Source organism: Dromiciops gliroides, chromosome 5, assembly GCF_019393635.1.
Source record: "Dromiciops gliroides isolate mDroGli1 chromosome 5, mDroGli1.pri, whole genome shotgun sequence".
NCBI classification, from domain to species: Eukaryota; Metazoa; Chordata; class Mammalia; order Microbiotheria; family Microbiotheriidae; genus Dromiciops; species Dromiciops gliroides.
Window position 1 is genome coordinate 19,686,183 of NC_057865.1, and position 23,545 is coordinate 19,709,727.

The window sequence follows — 23,545 nt, forward strand, 5'->3', positions numbered from 1 at the left end:
CCAGGGAACCTTGTGTGATTCGCCCGATGTCACCAGGGAAGTCGGTAAGGGAGTTAGAATTTAAACTATTATGTGAACTCCCAGGAGGTACCAACCTCTTTGTAACATATAGCCTCAGAGAGGCCCGTTCTCAGACAATATGTAAATAAGGCCATGCTTTAAGGATGACTGAGCAATTTGTATCTCATTTAATCCTCACAACTTTAGAAGGTAAGTGCTGTTTTCATCTCCTAATCTTACAGGCGAGGAAACTGAGTCAAAAAACCTCATACAGTTCCTTAGTCCTATGAACTACCCAGAGTCACACAGTTAGCAAGAATGAGAGGCAAGATTTGAACCCAGGTCTTCCTGACTTCAAGTTCACCCATTTCTCCATGACACCAAATAGCTCTCATGAGCTCGGTGCTGCAGATATTATTGTCCCCATTTAAAAGATGAGGGAAGAGGCCCGAGGTGATGGAGGGCCTTGCTTATGGTCACTGTAGTATCATATGTAGGATTCAAACCCAGGATTCTCCTGGTTCTAATTCTGATGTTCTCACCACTACACCAGACTTCCCATCAGGCATCAGTGCTATCCCAAGCTGAACTGGGCCGCTACTGCAAGTAGAGGACTTCCCCTTAATTGAATATTTGTAAGCCAGGACTTCTTTACCCTTTTTTGCAGCATAGACTACTTAGGCACCTGTGGACTTCTCTGAATCATATTTTAAATGTAGAAAATAAAAAATAAATAAAATTGTAAAATAAAGGATTACAAAGTAAACCAATTACATTGAAATATATGAATAGTTTTCAAAACAAGTTCACCTGGCCCAGGCTAAGAAGCCCCGCTTCGGTGAAGGCTGGAAGGCCACTTAGCCGAAATCATGGCATTCTTGGGCTAGTTTGGGTTGGGCTTGGTGACCACTGAGATTCACCAGCCTCCAGAGAAACAAAATTAGGAAGCCCATTAAACGGGGAGATGCTTTTGTCAGCTTGGGCTATGGTTCGGCTCTTACCTGATTCTCATTGGCTGGGAATTTCTGTTAGTGGATGCCACCTGCTGAGAGGTTTTTTGTGGCTTCAGTGAACTCCAATGCCCCCTTTCAGCGGAGGATTTCGATAGGCTTTATAAATAATTACTCTAATTATTCTATTACACGGCACAGTAATGCATGGGGAGCCCTATGGTGCCCTGGCTAGCAGCCAGTTCTTTGTTTTTACTATTTTACAGGTGTCAGAATAAAGCCTATAGTGGAGGGGGGGGGGGGTTGGAGGTCCCCTGACTAGCTGTCAAGTGTCAGCAAGGAAGGACTTAGAAACAGTAGAGGGCAAGCTGGGGGAGGGAGAGAGCAGGCTTTGGGGTGCCCTTGCAGGTGGCTTCAGGAAGCCCAGGGTAAACAACAGTAGTGGTAGTTCATAGGACCAAGGAGCTGAAAAGGACCTCAGAGGCCACCTAGTTCATACTCCTCATTTTATGGATCAGGAAACTGAGGCCCATGGAGGTCCAGTGACTTGCTCAGGGTCACACAGCTAGTAAGCATCCTCCCTAATCAGAAAGGCTCTTGGAGGTCATCCAGTTGATCCCCTGCCCAGGGCACTGGCCACTTCTCAACAACTCCTTTGCTCATCTCTGGCCCAGGCTAGATCAAAGGGCAGAGGGAGGCTGTTCTCACCACCCATCAGCAGCAGCAGCCTAGCTATGGAGAATTGTAAGCTCCGTGAGGGCAGGGATTATCATACTTTTGTGTAAATAGCCCCAGCAGATAGTCCCTGACATTAACATTAACATTAACATTAACATTAACATTAACATTAACATTAACATTAACATTAACATTAACATTAACATTAACATTAACATTAACATTAATGATTGATGAACCATTAATAAAGGATTGATTGCTAGCTTTGAAAAGCTGATGAAACCTGTCTGGAAGACTTTTTTGGAGCTTCCAGATTTGTTCTCTAGAGGGGTATGTCATAGAAAAATCAGTTAACTTGGAGCCAGGTAATCTGCCTCAAGGGCCAGTTTCACTAATAACTAGCATTGGTGCCTCAGGCAATACACCTCCCCTCTCTGGGTCCTCCAAATGGCAGACCTGAATGAGATCATGTCCGTGAAAGCACTTTGTCACCAGAAAGTGCTGTGCTTAAAAGGAAGTTACTCTAGCATGGACTGCTATTAATAATGATCACTGATTCCAAAATGGGTTCATTGTATTTTCTTAGGGGAAAAGTATTGTCAAGGAAATGATTTCATATGGACTTCATAGAGTAGACGTATGAGCAAATTAGTCTAAACACTCTTATGGCTGATTGAGAATCTGTATAAAAAATTATTAACTTCATTGTAGCTTTTGCCCCACGGTTGCCTGGCTACAGAGACACACAAAATACGCCTCCTTGGTGTGTCGAGGTATAAGAATGTAAACTATTCCCTAGCAAGGACGTTTCAATTCATATACAATTGTAGCAGTGGGGAAAACTTGGTCCCCTCCCTCTGCAAAATAAAATTATTCATCAAAAAAAGAGGCTTCTACTTTCATTCATAGAAACCATCATTTAAAGGGGCCACATGCATAGGGATCTAGGGTCCCTTCTGCTCACAGACAATGGAATGTTGTATTTAGGATTTTTTTTCTTCAGGGGTCAGGGTAAAGAGTTAAAATGGTTTGACATTCATGTTTCCCCCTCGGTGAGCTTCCTAGTCCTGTAATAACAAGCCCCTGACTTACTAGAGAATGACTTTGGATAATTGGTCAAGCGAAAAGGCAGCTAGGTGGCTCAGTGGATAAAGCATTGGTCCTGCATTCAGGAGGACCTGAGTTCAAATCCAGCCTCAGACACTTGACACTTACTAGCTGTGTGACCCTGAGCAAGTCACTGGACCTCCATGGCCCTCAGTTTCCTGATCTATAAAATGAAGAGTTTGAACTATGTGGCCTCTGAGGTCCTTTTCAGCTCCTTGGTCCTATGAACTACCACTACTGTTGTGCCCAGAAGGCAGAACGTTTACCCTGGGCCTTGGAAAGGCACCCCAAAGCCTGCTCTCTCCCTCCCCCAGCTTGCCCTCCACTGTTTCTAAGCCCTTCCTTGCTGACACTTGATGGCTAGTCAGGGGACCTCATTGCCATACACACACACAAAGGCATTTATTAACCCCTACTGTGTGTCCCAGGCATAGGTGATGTGGTACATAGAGCACTGGACATGGGGTGTGCTGGGCTGACCGAAGTGTCCATACTCTCTGACACTTGGGCATTAGGAGCTGACTTGGAGCCCCACACCCACTCCCAGCCCTTTTTATAAGACCTTAGCTTCACTTACTTTTGCTCTTCCCACATCTCTTGAATTATTCAGAGGAAACTGCCCTTGGGGGCTATATGTTAAAGGACAGGTGGACCCAGACCTTCACTCAGGCTATGGTATTCTGTGCATGAATGCCTACTTGTTAGGGACAGATCTCTCTTACTCTCTCTAAGCTTTGGCTTTCTCACCTGCAAAATGCTGGTAGTGGCTTGGGAAGGCAGCTTGGTGCCAGACCTGGAGTCTGAGGACGTGAGTTCAAATCCTGGGCGAGTGACTTCATGTGTCCCCCCCCCCCCCCAGGTTTCTTCTAGCCCCAAATCTATGAGGCAGTGGATGGTGTCTAAAAGTCCCTTCCAGCTTTAATTATCCTCAATAAATATGTTATTAAGCATTCCCTCGAGGAAGGGAACATTTTACTTGGGAGATGGGGGGGGGGGCGGTGAGAACCAATACTGTGTGTTTTCATAAATACAAAGTAATTTCCTGAGGAAAACAGACCCAACAACTCGGGGATGGGGGAGCAGAAGATACAGACCTCTGGGTGGCAGCTTTGAAGGGGGCTCAGTATTTCACGGTCCCATCTAGGGGCTCATCCAGAGCCACCCAGCCACACTGGGCGGGAGCCGTAACAAGACAGGTCAGAAATGCTGGGCAGCACCATGGAATAATCTGGGGAGGCCATGAGATTTTCACACTGTGAGCAGTCACTGTGAGTTTCTGGACCCTTCATAGAAATACTCTTCAGAGCTCCCCTTGCACATGTTACAGAGAACAAACTGGCCATCGGGAACTTGGTAAAAAGCATCAAAAGCCAACAAAATCTTCCTTTTTTCTTTTTTTCTTTCAGACTGTGGCCTGAACGTCCACAAGCAATGCTCCAAGCATGTTCCCAATGACTGTCAGCCAGACCTCAAGCGCATCAAGAAGGTGTACTGCTGTGATCTCACCACGCTGGTGAAAGCCCACAACACCCAGAGGCCCATGGTGGTGGACATGTGCATTCGGGAGATCGAGGGCAGAGGTTTGGGAAGAGCTCCTTGTTCTAAAATAGCTGTTGTTTGGTATTTAGACTTTTAGAGGTTCCAGGTTGAAGGGCCCTGCCCAGCATTGTTGAAGAAATCCTTTGGAAACTTGCTTTATTGCTTTTATTTCCTCCCCACCCCTCCCCTCCCTACAGGTGTTGTCATGGATAGAATACTGTGGGTGGGGTCAAGAAGACCTGGACTCCAATCCTTCCTCAAATACTTAACAGGATTTGTGGAGGGAGTTCCCACACTAGAAACTCCCACGTGGTGACTAAATCAATAATTCCTTCTCTACAATCTCAACTCAATAGATCCTAAGAATTCCTGATATAAGCCGAGTTAAGAAAAAGGAAGACAAGGCAGAACTGGAAAACAACAAGGAAAACATTATTTTCCTTAGTTTTAAGTCATCTTTCTCATCTTTTGTTTGTTCTCCACCATATCATAATGATCATGCAGTGATTTCTTAAGTGTCTGAGGCTGGGCTTGAACCCAGGTGTTCCTGGGACTGAAGTCAGTTCTCCAAACACTGCTCCATGTAGCTTACACTCTGTGTACAACATGCACTGACCTCTTAGGATTGTGTTGTCCAAGGGGTCAGGGCTCCAGTAGAGGTCAGACAAGGTAACTTCTGAGGTCCCTTCCAAACCTAAGGCTGAATGATGCTGATGCTCAGTGTGTCTTCTGTTCATTTCAAGAGTAAGTGAAATAACATATTGGAATTGTATTGGGAGCAAGAAAGCAAGGAAATAGTAATACATTACTATAATGCAATTAAGGCTAAGAAGTATGAGGAATCCAGAGAGACTTTTATGAGATAAGACAAAGTAAAAAGCACAAGCCAAAGAATGGAGTCCATGCTATGACCACATTTAAAGAAAAGTGAAGGTTAATAAATGAATAAAAAAAAGGCATTTTGTCAGATTAGAGGGAGAAAAACTGAGTCGGGTGTCTAAGGACATGGGTTCAAAACCTCACTCCTGTGTGACCTGAAAACATATAGGGGAGCCACAAAGAAAATATTTTTCTTAGTCATAAATCATCTTTCTCAACTTTTGTTTGTTCTTTACCAAATAATACTAACTATTGAGTAATATTGTACCCCAGGTCTTCATGGGTAGATGGCCCCCAAATATTGGGTGACTTAGGGATTCGGGAAGGTATAATCAACCCCTGCCATTCGTGAGACTTTTACACATTCTGCTAAACTTGGTGCCCACTGTGGGGTTCAGGTTGGTTTAACATGCCCTGGGTTATTTTCATTTACAGACCAGGTAGCTCATTTTGTTCTGCTCTCCCAAGAAGTCTTTTGGGGATACAGAAAATTATTTCCTTTTCCTAAATATAGGGCCTTCTTCCCAAAGATTGGGTCATCTAGACTTAGGTACTGAAGGAGGCAGCTGGGTAGCTCAGTGGATAGAATCCTTGCCTTATATTCAGGAAGACCTGAATTCAAATCCTTCTTCACACACTTATTAGCTGTATAACTCTGGGCAAGTCACTTTCGCTTCTCTGTTTCTCCATTTCCTCTTTAAAATAAGGGGTTTAAACTTACTCTCTAAGGTCCTTTCCAGCTGTAAATCTGTTCCCAGGAGCCTAAAAAGAAGGATTTATCAGTGATCACTGTGTGCCAAGAACTGCGTTAAGGACTAAGGACACAGACAGAAAATCAAGACAAAACCTGCTCTCAGGGAGCTCCTATTCTAATTAGGGGCGACAACACATGTAGGAATATTAAGGTGCCCGATGGGTAGAAAGTCCTGTGGTTCCCAGAGTCCAGCAGCAGAGCAGATGGCAAGGTCCAGTAGTCCTTAGGGCATACTGGCAGGTCAAATGGCAATGCATAGAGGGGTCCAAAGGGAATGATAGCAGGACCGATAGCAAGGCGCAGTGATCCACTGTCTTCCCAGAGGGATAGTGATAGAGTCTGCTCATCCAAATTCACACAGCAGGAATAGCCACATCTGTAACTCATCACTACTGGGAATGGGTTAGTGGACCTGATATGTAAAGTGGATGGAGCACAATCTCTTCTTCTTACTATGTCTTGGTAAAAAGTGCCCTGAGCAATAACTGGACTCTCTGGGAAGGCAGATCCAATTCAGCCAACTTTTCTTAAGCACCTACTATTTGCAAGGCACTATGCCAGGTGCTTAGATGAACAGCCATGAAGTGAACAGAAAGGGAAGCATTAGTGATGAAAAGATTCTCCCAGGTGGCTTTGCTAATGGACAGCTCAGAAAAGTGATTGGGTATACAGCAGCCATCTGATGGGCTTACAAACTCAGGAGATAAATGAAACCAAACTTTCACCAGAAGTGAAAACAGCCCAAATCCCAGTCATTTTTGCAGAGAAAGGACACTCTGTGTTTTTTTAAAAGGTTAAGTGATTTGCCCAGGGTCACACAACTAGTAAGACTAGATTTGAATTGAGGTCTTCTTGCCTCCAGGGCTGGGGCTCTATGCACTATGGCGCTCCCTAGCTGCCCCTGTATGTTTTTGTTCTCTGCTAACTCAAGTATTAGATAGGTGATTACTGTCATTTGTTGTTTAAGGTTATTGTTTTGTGGGGAGGGGGCTGGAATTCCACTTATTGTGCTGTCCTTTTTCAGGTTTAAAGTCAGAAGGCCTCTACAGAGTCTCAGGATTCACCGAGCACATTGAGGATGTCAAGATGGCTTTTGACAGAGGTAAGTGTGAGAATTCCCCCCTGCCTCACCTGGGCAGCAGATACCCTCCTGGTAACCAGGTTTGACAATGAGCTTAATCAAGGGCAGTTTCTTTGTTGCCATTCATGAGTATACTGCTGAAGGAGGAGACCCAGGAAACCCAGCCAGGCAGAACTCCCAGCTCTGACCCTCACTGAGAGACCAGCTTTCCTATCAGGATTCTCTGAGAGGGAAGCTCCGAGGTGGTAAATGAGCCCAGGGAAAGCAAGGGAGGGTGAGAAACACTAAGAACCCTGGAGTTGCACTCAGAAAGATTTGAGTTCAAATCTTCCCTCAGACACTTAATAGCATGTATCCTTTGAGTAAATCAGTGACCTCTGTGAGTTTCTGTTTCCTCATCTATAAAAGGAAAGGTCCCCTAGGGCCTCTTCCAGCTCCTCCTATGAATCCAGGCTCTTCCTTTGATGTCTTTACTCAGAATAAGTATTCTGAAGACCCCCCTTCTGATCCTCTTCTTACAATCTTATTCTCTCATTTTACTTTTTTTTTTTTTTGGTGAGGCAATTGGGGTTAAGTGACTTGCCTAGGGTCACACAGCTAGTAAGTGTCAAGTGTCTGAGGCTAGATTTGAACTCAGGTCCTCCTGAATCCAAGGCTGGTGCTTTATCCACTGCGCCACCTAGCTGCCCCCCTTTTTTTTTTTTTTTTTTGGTGGAACTTCAGTTTTATCTTAGTCTGCCTCCTTACCTCCCAGAGTCAACTTAATTCAGTGAATGTTTAGTATTTGCAAATCAATATTATGGGTACTGGAGACAAAGTGACAAAAGAAAAGGGGAAGTGGGGGGGAAATCGTTCCTGTCCTCAGGAAGCTTATATTCTACTGGAAAATATTCTAGGTATTGTAGGACTGAAAGGTTGTTAGTCAAAACCTGAGATGGGGGGGCAGCTAGATGGCACAGTGGTTAAAGCGCTGGCCCTGGATTCAGGAGTACCTGAGTTCAAATCCAGCCTCAGACACTTGACACTTACTAGCTGTGTGACCCTGGGCAAGTCACTTAACCCCCATTGCCCTGCCAAAAAACAAAAAAACAAAACCTGAGATGGGAACATGTGTTACTGGGTTTTTTTCCCTCCTTTGCCTTCCTCCTTCCTCTCTCTCTTCCTTTTATCTCCCTTTTTCCTTTTCTTTTCCTTTCCTTTCCCCCTCTTTCCTCACTTTGTTTTCTCTCCCTTCTCTTCCTTTTGTTCCCTCTTTTTCCTTTCCCTCCGTATTCTCCCTTCTACCTTTGTCATTCCCTCCTCTTGCTTCCTTCTAGTTTGATTTCTGCTTTGAAGTACCCAGGAAGGCAAGGCACTAGTTTAGTAATGGATCTTTCGGCTCTCTCCTAGATGGTGAGAAGGCAGATATATCTGCCCACATATATCCAGACATCAACATCATCACAGGAGCCCTGAAGCTCTACTTCAGAGACTTACCAATTCCTGTCATCACCTATGATACCTACTCCAAGTTTATAGATGCAGCAAGTAAGTATTAAGCACCCCATTAGGATCCATCTTGGTTTTGTTTAAGTAAAGAGTATAAGAAAATGAAAACTTTGCATGCCAAAAAAACAAACGATTACAAGTGATTGTCTTTGCCACCTTCCATTTGGTCACCAAGGCCATCATCAGTTCTTGGTGACCAGCACCAGTCCTAATAAGAGCTGACAAAGTGCTTGATGATTGTCACAGTTGAGCCCCATTACTACGCTGTTGGGGCATTGCTAGAGGTGGTCTTATCTCCATTCTATAGGAGATACAATGGAGAGCACTTTAATCACCTTCCCGTGTCACAACACTTATGTATTGGAGGTAGAATCTGAACCCAGGTCCAGGTAACTTCAGATCCAGCACCTTCCCCATGCTTTCTCCAGGACTGTACATTTAATGAAACGTTGTAGCACTGAGCCTTCTGGTAGACTTGACTGTTTTGGGGCAACAGGAATTTCCACCTGTGGAAATAGGTCCTTCCTTCTCTGTCTTCTTCATGCTGGAGTCTAATGACAGGGTGTCCATATCATGGGCACGTATGGGTTGTGTGGAAGCACTAGGAGGGAAGGATTTGGCACTGATTCACATTTACCCTACCCACCCCATTTCCCAACATTTCTCTGGGCAGCTAGGTGGCACAAAGTGCTGCACCTTCTGTCAGCAAGAACTTTGTTCCAATCATCCTCAGATACTTACTTGCTGTGTGATCCTGGACAAGTCACTTAACTTCTGCTTGCATCAGTTTTCTCATCTACAAAATGGGGGTATTAATAGCACCTACCTCCCAGGATTATTGTGAGGATCAAATGAGATAATTAATAATTATAAAGCATTAGGTGGCACAGTAGATAGAGTGCTGGGCCTGGAGTCAGGAAGACTCATCTTCCTGAGTTGAAATCTAAATCTAACCTAGGATGCTTACTAACTGTGTGACCCTAAACAAGTCACTTAACCCTGTTTGCCTCAGTTTCCTCGTCTGTAAAATGAGCTGGAGAAGGAAATGGCAAGAAAAGCCAAAGTGGGGTCACAAAGAATCGGACATGACAGAAACAACTGAACAATAAGAACAGCTATCATAGTGCTTGTCACCTAGTAAGTGCTATATAAATGATAATGATAACTGCTGCTGCTGTTGTTAGTGGAAAGAGTGCTGGCTATTGACCAGCCCTGTGACCTTGAGAAAGCCAAGTCACCTCTGTGGGTTTCCGTCTCTCCACCTGGACATTTTCTAATTTCCCCTCCTCTTCTAAGTCCTGTTGTTCTGCCCTGAGATTTCACCCACCTCCCCATCAGCCTAAAGACCATTGCTTTATTCAGAGAATAGAGAGAGCCAGCACCTGCCACCTCTTCTGACGGCTTTTAGCCTTCGTGACAGGTACCCTTTCTCCCTAAAACTTCTTGGTATTACATCTGCTCTGCTGAACAGCAAAAATCAAACTGATCTGAAATGAGCCCCCATCGGGTCTCCCATGAAATTAAATTAAATCCAATCCAATCAACCATAGCTTCCTTCAAAGCACAGCTTAGACACCACCAGCTTTAAGACTTTTCCCTTTCTCTTCTGTTGTTAACATTTTCTCTCTCTTGAAAGTATCTGGTACTTACTTCTCTGTGTATAGGTTGTATTCTCTCCTCTCTCCCCCTTCTCTAGTTCAACTTAAGCTATTTGGTGGCAGGAGCTGGTAATATAAAGTTTCCATCAATGGTGTGAGGAAGGGCTTTTCCTCTCAATAGAGAAGCCTGAATATTTTTCTAGAAGCATTCAGGTTTTAACTTTCCCTAACTATGACCTCATGTTGCCACTACCTTTAGCAAGTCTTTGATTGGCACTAGAGGGTCCCTGAGACTTATTTAGCTGTCTATTAATGGGTGCCCCAGCTCCAAACAAGTACCTGATGGTTAGGGTTAGGGTTAGAGCTGCCTGGGCCCCCTTGACCACCAGAAGGACACATTTACCAGTAGAACTAGGTGCTTGCCCTCCTCACTCTTTGGGATATTTGTCGGGACTGGCAAGTTTTGAGTGAAAACCTTTCTCGTGTCATTTCTCCTTGGGTAGGTGCAGGATTTAATTTCAAAACAGAACTCTTTAGTTTCTTTAAACAGCGGCCACACCAGCAGAGTGTCTTCTCTGGTCCTGACATCCATGTTGTCTGATCCCACAGAAGTCTCCAATCCAGATGAGAGGTTAGAGGCCGTCCATGAAGTCTTAATGTTGCTGCCCCCTGCGCATTATGAGACACTCAGATACCTAATGATTCACCTCAAGAAGTAAGTGGACACCTGAGATCAAGCGGCTTCTGCCATGCTTGGGCAGGGGGAGGGTTGGTGTGGGTCACACACCAGAGAATTTTTATACAAATGAAAAGGTGGGCAGGCAGCTTCAAGTAAAACAGGCCCCCAGACTGTTCCCCAGCTCATCCACACACCCGCCTCCCTTTCTGAACCATGCCCCACCTTTGCCCCATTCCTTCTTCCTTCTCACAGCAACCTGTTGGCTTCTCCCTCCTCCCTCCCCAGCCCTGTCTTCCACCTTCTGAACTGTAGCAGGTCTGAGCCCTGTCATGCCTAGCCCCTGTCCTGTCCTCTTGTCTTGCGTCTCTATGCCTTTGGCATATGGAAGTAGAAGCCCTGGAATCGGAGACTGGCGGCAGTGGGCAGTCCATTTCAAACCTGGCTCGCCCCATTTCCAACATTTTAGTATGTGTCCCTGTGGAGAGGTCAGGCCATGGGTTCCTTGGTCTATTGGAGAAGGGCAGCGTTATTGTTGAAGCAATAAAATTGATCCAGGAAGATAAGGCATCAGACCCAACAAAATAGAAAACCATATTGCTTCATGTGCCTGATGGATCATGAAAAATGGAGAGTGGCACCGTGCTACAAGGGATCGCTCAATGGACTGGGAGTCAGGAAGACCTTGGCTCAAATCCCCTACCAGACACTTGCTAACCATGTGACCCTGGGGCCCTCCATGCCTCAATTTCCCCACCTGTAAAATACAAAAGTTGGATCCAGTGACCTCCAAGATGTCCTCTAAATCTGTGATCCGTGATCTTCTAAGTCAGAGTGGCCAGTGATGGGAAAGGGACCTTGGCTCCTGACCCCTCCCCTGCTCCCCAAAGGAAATGTCTGTTTCTGATGCCAGATAGTTCATCTGCTTAATTTTAAGTCATAAGGAACGCTTCCTTTACCTAATTAGGAGATTGCAATTTGCTGGCTCCATCTTTCAGTTGGCTTGGTCTTTGATCAAGGCCTCATAGTCAGAACTAACAGTGACGTGTTCATAACCGTGTAAGCTTCTTAAACTCTCCCTTGCTTTTTTTCGAGGGGGGGGGGGGTGGTGAGGAAGTAGGATGGGGATGGATAGTGTTCACCATATGTGCATGGTAGAATCTCAGTAGACTAGACCAACTATGTTCCATTTCAGTACCTGGACCCTAAAAGGCAGCATGGAATAGTGGCATGAGCAATAGATTTAGATGCAGAGTACCTGGGTTCAAATCCTACTTTTGCCACTTACTCCCTGTGTGACTTTCCCAGGGCCTCCACTTCTTTATCTGTGAAATAAGGGGGACAGACTCTCAGTGACTCCTAAGGTCTCTTCCGGCTCTCACTGTGGGATCCCCTGATCCTGGACTCCCTCCCTACCCTCTGCTTCTGATACAGAAGAATCTGCTTTTCCTAATTTCTCTGACTTTTTAACTTGAAAGATGATCGCGTTGATTCCACTCCTAAGATTGAGCAAAGTCCCCTGAGGATGGTGGATAATGGGCACAGGTGCAGAAAAGCAAATATGGAACGCTGAAACTGTAGAGTAGGCCAGGGTGCCAAGGAGGGTTACTGTCTGTTTTGAGTTCTTATAGTTTTAGACCCACTCCCACTGATTAAAAACAACAACTTGGGTTATGTTTAAATTGCATCAAATTGTGCTGTGGAGTCTGCTTGGTTCGAATATCTGATCCAGAGAGAAAAAGCCAAAGTGTACTGGGCTGGGAGTCAGGGTGTCCTGGGTGGAGGTGGGGAGAAGACACGAGCATTAGTCATTGAGGTGAGATGGGGAGGAGGAGGGAGAAATGAACCAGATGCCCATGATCTTTTAGATAAGCCAGAAACTTGGAGACTCAGGATCCCCTTTGACCAGTTGGATCCCTCTGTGGCCAAACAAGTCAGTTACATGTCTTTTTCCTTGATTTTCCCACCTGTAAGATGGGCTTTATGCTTTTTCTATTTATCTGTCTTAAGACAGTTGAAGGAAGGATTGATGAGCAGGAATTGTTTTTTGTCTTTACGGTCCCCAGAACCTAATCTAATATACAGTAAGTGCTCAATAATTGCCTATTGAATCGAACAAAATGTCTCAAAACAAGTTATGACTTGCCCAGGGTCATGCGTTGGCTGGACTTGAACCCAGGTCTTGAGGCCAAGTCTCCCCAGGCACCATGCTGCTTCTGTTTGAACTATACGGAAATGTAACGCACAGGTGCCTTGTCTTTCAGGGTCACGCTGAACGAGAAGGAGAACTTCATGAACGCCGAGAACCTTGGGATCGTGTTTGGCCCCACCTTGATGAGGCCCCCTGAGGAGAGCACCCTCGCCACCCTCAATGACATGCGGTACCAGAAGCTCATTGTGCAGATTTTAATAGAGAATGAAGATGTTTTGTTCTAAGTAGATGGGAAGTGGGCTGTGTGGCCTCAGCCCAGCCCCAGCTGATAAGGCGAAAGGAATGAAAACAGTTCTTTTTTTGCCTGGCTTTATCTTTTAAACAAAGAAAAGGAGGTCCCGGCCCACCGTGGAATGTCTGTGTCTCCCAGACATGTGTCCCTCTCCTAGAAAGAATGAGGGGGAGGGAAAGAAAACCTTTTGCCTTGTGTCTCCGGCCTGGCCACTCATGTATATTTGTTCTGAGGAAGAGCACTGGATTATTGTTTCTTTAACTTATTCAAAGAACACAGACCTTTTCATCAGCAGCGTTTTCAGACGTGCAAATGGCCCCTTGCCGGGGGGCAGCTTCTTAAGACATTTCCCACCTGCTAAAAAGACAATTCTTTAAGTCAAATGTTGGACAGAACATATTATAAAATTTATTTTTTACGTTTATGAATGGCAAGAATGGTATTTTATTTTAGCAAAAGAGAACTCAATGCAGTGCATTTATTATTGCCCTTTGGTAGGCCCTAGCCTAAGTTCTTGCGGGATCCCGTGAAAATGTGGCCCGCTCCTGCAGTATTATCTTGGCATACCTCTGGTATAACCAGCTTCCCCTGGCACTCCAAATGTCCCGCGCACTCCAACTTTCATCCTGTTGTAGAGCACAAGCATGGTGGTCCTTCCTCCTCCCCTAAGACCAGCATCAGTTTTCTAAGGCTGAGTTTGGAGAATGGCCTTCCATCCCCCCATTGGGTCTTCCAGTGCGGGTCACTTAGAAGGGAAGGGAGTGGGGGGCTGTGGGATGCAGGTTATACTTTGGCCACAGGCGTAAGTGACCATTTGGCTTCTTTCTTCTTTCTTGAGAGAGCTTTGAAAGTTAACTTGTTCAAGGCAGAGGTAGCCGTTTGCCACATCAATGTTCACATGAAGGTTAAGCTGCAGAAAAAAGTGATGCTTCTGCCCAGTGTGTGAATTCCATTCCAACCCAACAGCTTTTATTAATAAAGTGCCTACTATGTACAAGGCACCGCGCTGGGCCTGGGGATAGAAAGACCAAACAAAAGCCCATCTTTACCGCTGAGGGTGCTCTCTTTGGGCTCTCCTACAAGTAAGCCAATAGGTCATTTTCTTTTCTTCAGGGGGAGTTGGTAAATTTAGTTCTCCCTCAGAGTTTGTCATTCCTCTCAGAAGCTGATCTGTAATTGATTATTTAATCTCATCCTGTGATTGCTTCTGTTTTCTTTATGTTGTTCATCTATTTTCTTAAAAATATGCCTCTTTGCACCTAAATTCCCACCCAAACAAAACCTTACAAATATACTCAAACCACTGCCCACCCAGATTGTTCCTGGTTTAGTTTTTTTTTTTTAATCTTTTCATCTAATTGTCTGGATCAAGTGATTTAATTACTCACTGTTCTCTGAATGATCTCGAAAAGCAAAATTAATCATTGATATTCCATTACGTGCAAAGTGAAGCAGAGAAGGAGGAGGAGGAGGAGAAGGAAGAGTGCATTCTTCGGTCCTCTCAAAGACAGAGGGGTCACGCGGGCTATGGGCCTGGGCAGCACGATTGCACAGTATGAGTGTGTGTGTGGGTGTGGGTGGGTGAGGGTTTGGGGGTGGTGCTTCCACTCTTGGACTTCCCCATGACTGTGCAGCTTTGTCGTAGCGTGTGTAATTCTTGATACTGTCATAAAAAAAATTATCTGGAAATGGTTTTATTTTGTGAAGTGAACCTGCTTTGTAATTTATGAGAGTGTAAACGGAAGGAAGAAACATTAAATGTATCGAGAGTTCATGTGCCTGTGGTGTTGGTGAGTGTGCGGCTCTCAAGACAGCATTGGCCGAATGAGAAAGATGGCAGGTCGTGTACAGTCAGGAAGCAAAAAGCAGTTGTTCACATGTAGCCTAGGCTGCTCCTGGCTTGAAAGTTGGGTCTAAAGTTCTAATACTTAACTCTGTCTTCATCTAGTCTTCATCCTCTAAACTCTGCAACCTGCAGATGGAGGGAATCCCCCTCTTCTGTGTTTTGGGATGCCCTCCCAGCGATCCCTCTCTCATTCTCTCCTCACTTCTCAAGGAGCATTTTACCTTTACTGGGGAATTCAACTAGCATTTATTAATCACCTACTGTATACCAGGTATAGGGATAACCCCTGGGGATACAAAGAAAGACAGAAAAAACCCAGTCCTGGGTTTCAGGGAGCTCAGAGCCTAATGTGATGCAGGCTCCTGTGTGTGACCCTTCTCTTCTCCACCCCTTAAAGGAGGGCCATGGGGAAAACAGGAAGTCACCAAACGGCATCATGTTGGCCGAAGAAAGAGGACTAGGTGTGGAAGTAAGACCAGGCCATACTTGGTCTTGCTGATGATGGAAAGAAGAGAATTAGAGGTCTGTTATTTTATTTATTTTATGTAATTTGTATTTATACATGTGTGTATATACATATATACGTACATATGCATGCACACAGAGTTGTGTTTTCCAATCCAGGCTGACAAAGCCCCATCCTTTTCCTTCCCACAACATCTGCCTTTTGGAGTTTTATGTCATAATTCAATCCCACAAGCATTGATACAGCACTTTTAAGGTTTCCAGAGTGCTTTACAAATACTCATTTGATCTTCATAACAGCCTGGGAGGTAGCTGCTATTACTATCCCCTTTTACAGATGAGGAAACTGAGGCACACAATGGTTAAATGACTTGCCTTGGGTCACACAGCCAGTGAGTATCCAAGGCCAAATTTGAATATGGGTCCACTAACCATCTATTATGCATCAAAGACACTGGGCTATGAAAATAAAAATGAGCAAATGTTCTACTGGGTGCTGCTACCCTGTGGACCCAGACATAAGTAAATACAAAGTAATTTCAGGTAATGAAATGCACTAACAAGGTGGGGAGGAGGGGCACTAAGGAAAGAGCAAGCGGAAGATGGCACACCTGCTTTGGAGGCTGTGAGAATTCTAAGGTGGAGGTCAGAAAGGCTCAGAGCACAGAGTCAGAAAGGGGGGCACAGAGATGGGAGATGGAATGTCTTGTGCCAAGAATGGCAACGTCATCTGTGTTGAAAGTGTTAAGGGCTAAAATTCTAGCTAAACTGTCTAAAATATCTAATGAGTGGTCGCCAATAAATTATAAGCTTTAGCAAGAGTTAGACTTTTAAGCATTTATTAAGGAGAATAAGAATTTGGTAAAGAGAGAGAAAAAGGCCTAGATTCCTATCTATTAAAGGGAGAGCACATTTCTAGCTCCCTTCTCCGCCAGAGTCCAGAGGAAAGAGAGAGCGAGACTGAGCGCCAGTCTCTTCCTTCCTCCTCCCACTAGCCCGCGTCACTTCCTGACTCCTGGTCTTGCCCTCAAAGACCTTTCCTTCATGGGCAGAACTCTTCTACAGTAAGTATCCAGCAGGTGGCGTTATTCCAATCGTTACAAAAGGTAGAGTATGTTATAAGGAGTAAAGTTAAATCCATGTAGTCTCTGCTCAGACACTTTCCTCCCAAGATTTGCTTACTCTCTGGTTGTCGGTTACATTCTTGACAATTCCAGTTGCTAGCTGAGTGACCTTGGAACAAGTGGGGAATTACTGGATATTTCCAGAGGAGGAGCCAACCTTTGATCGTCCATCATTCCGTCCATTGTCATGCGATGGGTCTGTTTGTCTAAGAAGGTGCCTTTTCGGTCATATCTGGTCATATTTGAACAGACTTTGGTTGGGTATTCCCAATGGGGGAATTCACTCTTCAGCATTTTTATCAATGACCCGGAAGAAGATTTAGTTGCTCAATTTGCCCATGACACAAATCTGAGAGGGATGCCAATGCTATAACCAAATCAGAAAAGACTATGATATGCTTGACCAAACCTCAGAGGCTGAAATTTAACACAGTCAAATATCAAATCCTAACCCTTGGGTTCCCAAAATCAGCCTCAAGATTCCAAGATGGCAGAAGCTCCGGGGTTTATCTGATGAGGGTCAGGAGCTGTGTGAGGAGGGAAATTGTGCCCAGAAGGAGAAGAGTGCAAGTCGTGCCACCTCTGGGGACTCGTGCACATATCTCTTGGCTTCAGAGGGCACTTCAAGGAGTGACTCCTGAGAGTCGCTGAGAAGTAGCCTTAGGCTCCCCATGTCAGGAAAATTGTCCTCACCATTAGCACTGTCTGAATGTGGAATGGATCTCAAGGGGTAATGGGCTCCTCCTCTCTCAAGGTCTTCAAACCAAGGCTAGATGCCCAAACTCACTAGGGTTTTGGTTGAGGGAAGTCTGGACTGTGTGACTTCAGAGGCCTCTTCCAACATGCTATGGGGTACCTCCTAGCTGGCCTCTTGCCCCACCACCCCTCTACCATTCCTCAAAGGCAGGGTCCAGCACAACCACAATGATCTAGCTCTGTGGCCCCCTCTCAGGGATCCCCCCTCATTATCTCTTTTGTTTGTTTTTTGTTTTTTAGTGAGGCAATTGGGGTTAAGTGACTTGCCCAGGGTCACACAGCTAGTAAGTGTTAAGTGTCTGAGGCCGGATTTGAACTCAGGTACTCCTGACTCCAGGGCCGGTGCTCTATCCACTGCGCCATCTAGCTGCCCCTCCCTCATTATCTCTTAACTTCAGAAGGAGCCCTGGCTAGTGTCTTTTACCATCCAGAGAAATCCATAAGCGCTTGGAGAAGCCACCCTGAGCCAGGTCCTTCAATGATTCAGCTTGACCACACCTGAATCCTGGGTTTCTAGCATAGATCATCCTTCCAACATCCAATCCACCTGTCTGCTACCACAGGCCAGTCACACCTCATTCCAACATTTCAGGAGCCACAGAACCAACACAACAGTCAACAGACAGAGCTCAGGTTTCCTGAACACAGCCAGCCAGCCTGTGACCCAAACAGGGTCATTAGAAACCTGTAGCCAGAAGACGGCCAAACATCAGTTAGTGTAGGATTGTAGGGTCTGAAACTAGAGGAGACCTCGAGTAAACTAGCTCACGCTCTCCTTACCGAGGAAGAAATCGAAGCCAAAGAGGTTAAGTGACTTGCCCAAAGTCATGCAGACAGTAGGCAGCAGAGTTAAGAACTGTTTACAAAATATAATGCCCTTGGTTGTTACAACTTGGATTTAGAGGCTCAAGGGTTGGAATTCTTAGCTGGGTGAGTCAAACAAACAACAAAAAAGGGTGATGAAAGAGAGAATGAAAAAAAAAGTTTTCTTGTGTTTGTTTTTTCACATCCCATAGATGTTGTCTTTCTCTCCCTCCATAATCCCATGTACAGTTGTGCTTGAGAAAAGGCACATTTCACAGGTGATGAGGTTTGGGCTAGATCCTTGGTCACTGTTTTGTCCCTGTCACTGAAGAAGCCTGGTCTCAATAAAATAGAATTTTTGTCTTCCCTCCCCCCAAGACATTTAAAATAATCATTTATTATAATTATATATTTATCCACCTATTCATTTCATTTATTTAATTATACATTTATTGGGATTATATGCTTATTTACTACAATTATATATTTATATTCATTTCATTTATTTGATCATGTATTTGTTGTGATTGTGTTTATTATAATTGTATATAATTATCTATTAATTATATATTTACTGTGATTATTTATTATGATTTTATATGTTCATTTTTCTATTCAGTTAATTATACATTGTGATTATATCTTTATTACGATTGCATGTTTATTTATTTATTTATTTCACCAAGTTGTATGTTCATTATAATGATTAATTTAATAAATAATTATTGAGAGGCAGGGTTGTACAAGGATAAGGAGTTGCCTTCATGGTTTTGAAAGACCTGAGTTCAAATCCTGCCTCTGACACATACTTAGGGGCAGGATCCTGGCATTTACCCTCTGGGCACTAGCCAAGTCTCTTAAGACTTGAGGTTGTAGAGAAGGTGCCAGCCTACACTGAGAGAATGAGTTGCCTCCCCTCCCAGCTCTCTTTGTCAGTGAAATCACAAGTCCACTTCCTATCCCCATGAAGAACCTTTGGGGAAATACAAAATAAATGATTCATTCTATGAGCATTTCTAAACACCCACTATGTGTAAAGCAGGGAGAGTAGGCAAGGCAGAACAAAATCAATCCCTGCCCAAGGGGACCTTAGTGGGGGTATACAAAACACACCGAGAGAAGACAGCATGTCATGTAGGAAGTAATACAAAGTCATTCCACCCCACATGGGGTGGAGGTGGGGGATGGGGGCAGGGAGGAGATCAGGTTAGGTCCCCAAGACTCAGAAGTAAACAGTAAATACTTATAAAGTACTTTGGGGGAGAGTAGCCCAAACACCAACAGAGGTGCTCGGGAAAGTCCTCGTGCAGGAGGTGGCACCAGAGGTTAGGACAGCAGTGTCAAGTGGAGGAGCATAAACCCCTGCCCTCATGGGGCTGGCAATCCAATAGAAAGATGGAAAGTACACATTTAACTAAAACACAATAAGTTCCATTAGAAAGGTACCAAATAGGGGCAGCTAGGTGGCACACTGGATACAGCACCCACCCTGGATTCAGGAGGACCTGAGTTCAAATCTGACCTCAGATGCTTGACACTTACTAGCTGTGTGACCCTGGGCGAGTCACTTAACCCCAATTGCCTCACCAAAAAAAAAAAAAAAAGTACCAAATAAAGGGCTGTGGGATGGAGGGGAGGATGTCAAGAAGTGCCCAACACTCCTACCCTAGCCAACCAGCTGTGATCAGAGAAGACTCTCACCCATTAGAATGTAAGCTTCTTGAGGGCAGGGACTGCTTTCGCCTTTTTCCAGATCCCCAAGTGCTTAAAACAGTGCCAGGCGCACAGTAGGTGTTTGTTGATTGGGCAGCCTTAGTATGGGCAGAATTTCACCAAGCAGAGATGGGGGATGGGGAACGAAGGGAAGCCCATGAGCAAAAGGCTGGAAATGGGAAAGCCTCTATGGGCACCACCTTTTGTATTTGCCCAGCTATGACTCATCTGATAATCCCTTCTGCCCTAGGTGGGTGAGTGTTCCTGGGAGCGCCTTTGACTAGGATCTGGGGTATTCTGTGTAGCATGTATAAAGCCCTTTTCATTTTGAAGGGTCTGATGACAATACAATGCCTTTGTTCTTGACAGCCTCGGAGTCAATAAGGGAGCAGCTGTGTCCTGGTAGTTTGGGGGGCTTTGTTCACACTGGACCCTCAAGTCCCTGTCAGGTAATCATGGGAGACACTCTTCTGTTCAAGAGAAGACATCCAGAAAACTACAGACAAAAGGCAAAAACCTGCTTTTGCACAGACAGCTTGCCTCCCAAACTGGAGCTATCAGAGATGGTCTCTGGAGCTCATCAATCCTTAGCCTTTTTCTGATTGAGGAATTGATCTCCACCTAAAGTCTTCCAGTCTCAAACTTCAGAAGCTAGAGGATGAATTCTCACAGACACTGATTTTAATTCGATATAAGGGAAGATTATCTAACAATTCAAATACCCCAAAGTGGGCTGGGATCCTTTGGCATTTGGTAGCCATTGGCCCTGCCCCCATTGCCAAAGTTTTGTTTAGGAAAAGGCAAGATGAGCATTCATAAGGCAGGGATTGTGATTCTTGTTCATCTTGGTTGGGTACCTAATGGTATCTGAGGTCCCTTCCCTCAGAGCAGACCCCGACAGACTTTAAAGGGTCCAGGAACTTGGAAGGGGAATATATATTATATATATGTATATGAGTGTGTATGTATGTGTAGATTTATATATGTATACGTGTGTACAAACATGTATACACATATGCATATATAATACACACACATATATACATACACACATGTATGTGTGTGTGTATATATATATATATATATATATACACACACACATATAAAATAGTATATAGTCAGTAAGATGCTGATCTGAACACAGGGACCTTGGGTCTTCCTTGACCTGATCAGGTCCAGCCCTTGGAGAAGTTAATGACAAACGACTAAAAAAGGGACTGGCTATTGTAGGTTACATTTATTTGTTGTCTCTCTGAGCGCTTCCTTAACCTGTAACCAAGAGCTCAGCACAGCATTGAATGTAAACATTTGGAAGCATTCCCTATCCTAAGGATTCACTGCCTTGTCTCCCATTAGCTCTCTCCCAAGCAATAGTGGCAGTTTTCTTGTACAACACAAAAGCAGGCGTTTAGGACGGAGCTGGACCAATAAATCATAAAGTCAATAGGAACAATGCCTCTCGGGCCACAGGAGCATAAACAAAGATGATCTCATTCTTTTCCTTCTTGGACTGGTCTGATTCAGAAACCTGCTGCGTGCATCCAGATTCCAAGACTTAACAAAGCATGAATTTTCTGTTTTAAGGGACTTGCTTCCTCAGTCTGTGCTCCGTCCACAGCCCAGCCTTCCTGGCTGAAGATGTATCTGCCCTCTTTGGGGAATGGGGGTGGGGGGATGCTTTCAAATTGAACTAAACACAGAAGTTCCTGGCACAGTGGTGGGAAGAGGGCTCACTAGATTTGAAATCAGTGGGCCCGGGTCTAAATCCGAACTCACTCCCGGTGCGACTTTGAACAAATCACTGAACCTCCCTGGGACTGAGGGACTCAGTTCCCTCATCTGTAAAATGAAGGGGTTGGACCAAATGGTCTTTAAGATCCCTTCCTGTTCTGGGGGAACTGAAGCCCTCCTTTGATGTGGTCATTCAGCAAGTCTTTATTTAGCACCAGCTGTATGTCAAGCACCACGCAAAGCACTGGGGGTACAAAGAAGGGTCAAAATAGTCTTTGGCCTCAGGGCACTTACATTCTAACCCTACTTACCTAGAATCCAATTTGTACTAGGAAACCCTAAAAGAGAACCCTGGGAAGATTCCTTTCACCTAATACAGTGAAGTAGGTAGCACCAGGGGCAGCTAGGTGGCGCTGTAGTGCACCAGGTGCCAGGCCTGGACTCAGGAAGACTCATCTTCATGAGTTCAAATCCAGCCTCAGACACGGACTAGCTGTGTGACCCTGGGCAAGTCACTTCACCCTGTTTACCTCAGTTCTGTAAAAAAATAAATTATTAGCTAATCTAATTTGGAAAAATTATATAATTGGATTTATATGAAAAATTATGATTATATAAAAAATTATATGTTTAGAAAAATTATAATTGGGCCATAAGGTTAAGTAGGGTAGATTTATGATCTAATATCCAATTTATATCTCACAGAGGAAATGACAAAACTCCTCCAGTATCTTTTCCAAGTAAACCCCAAATGGGGTCAGGACTGAAATACAACTGAGCCTCAGACAGGCTCAAGTGATTCACCCAGCATCACACAACTAGGTCCTCCTGACCCCATGTCCAGCACATTCTAACCTCTCTGTGCCCCTGCCTCCAGGCTGACTCTAATACCACAAAGGTGAACAATTCTAAAGGGCAGATAAACTGATTAGTTATCGTGACCAATCTCCATCTAAGACAGGGCTCTCACCTTGGTGTCTGGACAGATTTCATGGGGTCCACCAACTTGCATGGGGGAAACATAATTCATCTTTATTTTCACCAACTTCTAACAGAAATTTAGCATTTCTTTAATTCTAGAAGAACATGGTTTTTGAGAAGGAGGTCCCTGGGTTTCACCAGACTGTCAGAGGAAAGCATGACACAAAAATGGTGAAGAATTCCTGGTCAAAAAGACAGATGATGAAATACATTTCCCCCCTCTCTGTAGAGAAGTGGAGGGCTACAGGTGCATAATGATACATGCGCTGTCAGATGTGGTTTTGTTATAAAGGAGGGTCGAGCAGTGTGGTTGCTGTACATTGGCCACAAAAATACTTCCTTTTCATTTGAGTTGCCCACAGTAGAATGGGTTGCTCCAAGAGGTAGAGGTTCTTCCTCCTTGGAAGTCTTCAAACCAAGACGGGATGAGCACTTATCAGGGATTTTTTATTGAGGATTCCTTTAGAACATGAGCTAGACTAGACTTCCACTGAGTCAAATTCCAGTTCCCAAATTCTGTGATGCTGTAATCCTGGTCTTTAAGTCAGATGACACAAGATTCAAGAGTTCTACCAACTACCAGCTATGTGATCTTGACCCAGTCACTTAACCTCTGTTTCTTCATTTGTAAAATGTGAAGGTCTATCAAGAAAGGTAAACAGTCATGAGAAAGATGCTTTGTGAACCTCAAAGGGATTGTTTCTATTGCTCTTTCCCAAAATAGAACACCACAGGAGGCTGTTGTGGAGCTAACAACATGGTAGCCTCTGCCACCAGAAGGTGGCCAGTTGGGGAAGCAGGGTCCCAGACCTCTCCCAGGTGATGGAATCAGGTTTGCTGACCCTTTCAGCAGGTAGCCACCTCCTCTCTGCCCCTTCTCTCCTGTCATGGGCTACAGATCACAAAGAAAAAGCCCAGGCTTGAGTCACTT

General features: G+C 44.6%; 1 protein-coding gene across 1 annotated transcript in view; it reads left to right on the forward strand.

Annotated features, from left to right (window-relative positions):
• CHN2 (chimerin 2) overlaps window positions 1-14,966 on the forward strand; it is a 295,322-nt gene extending 280,356 nt beyond the window's left edge. Inside the window, exons 9-13 of the mRNA XM_043966788.1 lie at window positions 4,142-4,315; window positions 6,932-7,009; window positions 8,378-8,515; window positions 10,684-10,789; window positions 13,015-14,966. Of these exons, the coding sequence (XP_043822723.1) occupies window positions 4,142-4,315; window positions 6,932-7,009; window positions 8,378-8,515; window positions 10,684-10,789; window positions 13,015-13,186 (668 nt within the window). The 3' untranslated portion in view covers window positions 13,187-14,966. The remainder of the gene's footprint in view (window positions 1-4,141; window positions 4,316-6,931; window positions 7,010-8,377; window positions 8,516-10,683; window positions 10,790-13,014) is intronic.
• The last annotated feature ends 8,579 nt before the right edge of the window (window positions 14,967-23,545 follow it).